At 47.2% G+C, this 5029-nt stretch overlaps 2 protein-coding genes across 2 annotated transcripts, besides 1 other annotated feature; both read right to left on the minus strand.

Moving 5' to 3' along the window:
- Positions 1-254, minus strand: Tc00.1047053511513.14 (hypothetical protein, conserved; the record flags this gene model as incomplete). Its single annotated transcript, XM_798879.1, has 1 exon — positions 1-254. A coding segment is annotated over one exon (254 nt), but the record flags the coding sequence as incomplete, so codon positions are not given.
- Positions 1-5029: a sequence feature (heterozygous, non-Esmeraldo-like haplotype).
- Tc00.1047053511513.30 (hypothetical protein, conserved) lies at positions 737-5029 on the minus strand (the record flags this gene model as incomplete). The annotated part of the gene is made up of 1 exon (XM_798878.1): positions 737-5029. A coding segment is annotated over one exon (4293 nt), but the record flags the coding sequence as incomplete, so codon positions are not given.

Here is a 5029-nt window from a genome sequence, read left to right on the forward strand (position 1 = left end):
CTCTGACGGACTGTGTCCATGCCGGCCATTAACTGCAGCTGTAGCTGCCGCTGCTCCTCAAGGAGGTGGTCCAGCTCTTTCTTCAGCTCCACTGCCCGAACCTCATTCTGTGCTGTCTGTTGTTCCAGCTGCTGCTGTTCCTCAGTGGAAAAGGCCAGTCGCGTCTCGGCTTCTTTGCGCTTCATCATAACAACACGACGGCGTGTCTCCACACCATTGAGGTGGTCCATCAAAGAAGACACCGACGACTCCATCAAATTGAGAATAAAAAAACAAACAAAAATCCAAACTTTTTTCCCTTCTCACACGTTTTTTTTTTTATACTATTTTGATGTAGTTTTGTCTGCCTTACAGGTGAAGTAAACGCCCTTTGAAAGCCGGACACAACACCCTCCTTTCCAGAAAAAAAGCAAAACAAAAGTCTACAAAATATTGGCACGCACAATGTAAGATCAATGGTACTAAGCAATCTACACCAAATAAGGACATCAACCTCATTTCCATATGCGTAAGATACATACATACTTACATGTATATTCTTTCGTACACCACTGCTAGAGTCTGTGTCTTCCATCAACAACCCTCTTTTTTTCCCCTCAATTTCTGCTGGGGTTTCAAAAAGAATATTAATCCTCTCTCTCTCTCTAAATAAGCTGGCACTTCTCAAGTGCAGATAACATTGCAGCCTGAGTGTCAGTTACAGCAAAATATTTCAACTTCACACTTCCTTGTCAAACTAAACGAAACTCCATTTGGGGTTTTCACAGGCCAAAGTCTCGAAGTCTTCCTGGATTTCTTTATCTAACGCCTCGCACTCGCACTCGATCCAGTATCCAATAAACTGTCCACTTTCTGCTTTTAAAGAATTTCTTTCTGGCGCAGGTTGCCCAGTAGGGGATAACGCGGCTTCCTCATCCTTCTTGCCGCTCTCCTCATCCACGGCTCCCTTTTCTCCCTCTTCAGCAGCCCTCTCTCTCTCTGGTGAGCCCAGGGGCAAAAAGCACCCAGCCAGCAACTCATACGATGCCCAGAGAGACTCGTCGCACTGCTCCACGATACGGGGAATAAGATCCTGGCAAATTCGACGTGCTTCTTCTATGGTGTTATCTGGAGATAACACAGATGTCATCACATCAAAGCGGCATCCAAACAGCACACCGCGCACAGTGAGGAATAGAAGCTTTCTTTCCAACAAACACTCCTCGCCAACCACTTCCTCCACCTCCAATGAGAAAGGAATTCCCGTAGCCAAAAAGGCAACAATCATAGGCGTCTCTTGTAACAGTTCACTAAGACAATCGGCGATGGCCCCACGTGATATTGTCACCTGTGCGTACGCTCCTGATGGGAAAAATGACTCTTCCTCAATACACACGTCATAAAAAACGCCGGTAGAGATGCACATGACCCCTTCCTGGGTTATCTCAATTTTCGTCGGGTAGGATTGAGTTGCAAGAAGTGAACTATATCCATCTATCCGTATGACGGAAGGGGCGCTAGCAGGTGCAGCGATGTTCACTACAACACACTCCTTGTCAGACTTCCCTTTTAAAAGAATATCACCAAAACGTAGGGTGGGAAGTGTTGCCGTAATCCCAACGCCATCCGGAGAAATAATAGCAAAAGCATCTCCCCTAAAATCCAAAATACAGATAGTTCCAGTTCCAAAAACTCTTAACTCAGAATAGCACATCTTGAGATTAAATGAACATGCGACAGGAACGTTCCGCAGCCAATCCATGTTCTGCACTTGAGATAAAGAGTTAACCATATAATTCCCGAGGTGAATGAATTTCGCCAGCTGCAAACTCACAACCTGCAGCGCAATGGACTCATGACCACGATTTAGGCGTACCTGAAAAAACTGACAATCGTAGCTGCCGCATGTCGGTGTCGTCAGGGTGCCCGCTACCGTGAAGAAGGGCTCCACAAATGACTGTGGTGCTTCTCCAGCCACAAGATCAAACGAGATGTTCAGGTCCGTGATAAATGCGTCCGGGAAACGACAAAGAACAGGCACATGCGCACTGGGAGACACACCACGGACCGCTATTCGGTCTTCGGTCTGATGAAAGGCTCCCAAAAGAGTTATTTGTACAGGTGGATCTTCAGCCGCACCCTTAAATACACTGTTGTGGGTAAAAAACGTCACTTTGGAAAAGTCATCCTCGGCACCGGTTTGCTCCATCACCGCGGTATTACCTTCCTCTCCAATATCCCTCTCCACATTAAGCTGAACCTCAAATTCAATGCTTTCAATTTTCAAGCCGGGTATGGAAAAGTTAATACCTTCTCCTGGTAGTGTGAAGCAAACAAGGCCTGTGCTGCTATGCATCGAGGGCGAGGTAAACACCACCTCCGTTTCGTAATTCCCAAGAAACTCCTTCGAATATATCATTTGAAGGCAATCAAAAAGAGGAAATGGGCAGGCTGTAAGAGGCATGCGTTGGAGAAAGTTCACCCCTGGAAGTATCCTAAATGGAAACGTGGCAGGAAAGCAGGCTGCCCCGGGTATCGTCAAATTGTATTTGGAGGTAAATTTCACCTGATTGAGGGCAAATACAATCACCATGGGTCGTTCTGTAAATCCCGCGTAGTAAAGGAGTGGAAGTTCTGGAAAATGCTCCGCCGCGATCCAGTTGTCCCGCTCAATATTTATTGTAATAATAACAGAGGCCAGGTGCGGACTGAGTGGAGTCATAGAAGGGTGAAAAAGAAGATCTGTGTTCTTCTGCAGCTGCACTGACAGACTCCATAAGACAGTAAGGGAGGCACGTACGTTGTGAAAGCCATAAAAGCTTTCCACCAATGTACCTGTCTCATAAAATTTTGGATAAAACCAAGAATTATTATCAGCCGAACGCACAAAATCACGAGACAGTAACATTGGATGTTCCACCAGCTGATTTAGTTCATCCACATTACAACCGTAATTTATTGTGGCTTTGTAAAGTAGATACATGATGTCATTGCTCAATGTTTGACCAATGGAGACAAATTTGTCAAGAGGCGGGCTCCTTTCTTTTGTAGCCTCTTTTGAAGTCTTAGCAACAAAATTCATAAAGCGCGCTCTCAGTCGAATTACACCCTTTGCCAAACGTCCATGACGCTCAATATCATTTGGTTCCCGAAGACCACTCAAAACGCTTCTCGCTTGATCAAAACCTTCGCGGCAATTCTGACAGAACTCTTCCTCATAATTGAAGGCGGCGTCCTGCCATTTGCTGTACATCGAGTGACTGGCCATGCATGGTATTGGTGGGGCCAACGCGGTAGTGGCACCAGTCTCCTGAAACCAGGTGACCTGCCGCAACTCCAGGTTCTCATCCTCTCGAATTCCTTTAAACCTGATCCGCCAGTACGAGGAGGCTACATTCGTCGGCCATGAAAGAGAATTGCCCAGTTGGGAGAAGGGACGCTCTGCAATCGGGACAAAGTTCACGCCATCCTCACTTGTCTCCACCACAATTGTAATACAACTCCCGTCTTCTTCTTTCTGCATTTCCTCTTCAGCTTCTCCTTCAGTGTTGCCATTCCCTTCTCCCTCTGAGGCACCAGCAAGAACATTCGTCCCAGCACGTGTTGACGCTTTCGTGGATGAATTCATCGTATGTGTAGATTTCTTGTGTTGTGAAAGAGACGACAGAGACATTGAACGGATCACATCGGTAAATCTGCGTCCCCTCAAAAACACTTGATGAAAAAGTGGCGTTATGCCCTTCTCAAAGCACCATGTAACCGTCATTACTTTTTGCTGCCCTATGGAGCGTAGCACCACGGTATCTGTTTTATTTTCGGTGAGACGCCCAGGGGCCTGCACCTCCAAAAAACCGGTCGTGGTAACCCCTACAAATGGGATATCACTCAGTTTTGAGGAAACAAGCATCTTTCCACTAAAACTGTACCACTGAGCGCTCATATCCGTGGAAATAGAAGGAGACGACGCCACATAACCCTCTTCAACATTCTGAACAGCAGGACGCAAACGCCAACAAGAAGAAGACCCCCTCGGCACCCACCCCTGACGCACAGTCCGTGATTGTGTCGTGTCACTGTTCTGGATGATCGCAACTTCCTCCCAAGCGGCACCGTCAGGTGAGAGTTTCTCCACGATATACACGGATTCAGGCGGCAACACTACTTGTACAGCAACCATTTCTTTCGGCTCAGCTCCAAAGTGAAATAACTCGAAGCCGGGGCTTTCTGTATTCAGTTTTTTAGCTTCTACGACACGGTAAAGCGTCGGCTTAAAAGTTTCAAAACAGATATCGCGAAGTGTAAGGAAGGATGGTCCTGTGTGCTGCACAATACGAAGACGCCAGAACTGATAATAATCGCCACTTTCCCATGCCGCTTGCGCGGAGCCATTACGTAGTAACAGGAACACATTGAGTGTTCGCCATTCTACGGCGTCCAAACTGCATTCGACAACAAACGTGGTGGATGTACTTTGTTTCTCGTGACTCACCAGGCGCACACCGACAACATGGGCAGAGTCTTTCTTGTTTTCAAACACCAGTGCTGTCCCCACGTGCGCCAAAAATGTCATGGGTGTCACTTTGCTTCCAGCGGAGTTCTTTTCCCACAGAATCGATGGATCCCATCCATCCCCGACCGGTGTTGAATTCTCAACAGCAATGGAAGGACCAGAATACTCAAAGAGGTAGAAATTCTCAAACAACACGTTGGGCTCCCACGTTTGCAGTTCAATGCGCCAGTACCGTCGAGGGCCCCGGGGTTTCCACGAGGCTTTAAAATGGCCAAAACGACTACGCCACAGCCCACACTGCTCCCAACGGCTCCCATCGTCACTACACCAGACGCCCCATACGGCATTTACCCAACCCTCCACACACCGGCAGGTAAACGCCATGAGATTAGGGGACTTCAAGACCCCATACTCAAGCGTCACATGATGTGTTTTCGGATTATGTTCATTCGCAAATTCCGTTAAGCTCTCAAAAGCCACTGTAGTTTTTCCCTTCATAAATAACTCAGAGATGGGTCCATTCAATGTACCCGACAAGGC

The sequence above is a fragment of the Trypanosoma cruzi genome, genomic scaffold (assembly GCF_000209065.1).
Source record: "Trypanosoma cruzi strain CL Brener 1047053517131 genomic scaffold, whole genome shotgun sequence".
Classification (NCBI taxonomy): domain Eukaryota; phylum Euglenozoa; class Kinetoplastea; order Trypanosomatida; family Trypanosomatidae; genus Trypanosoma; species Trypanosoma cruzi.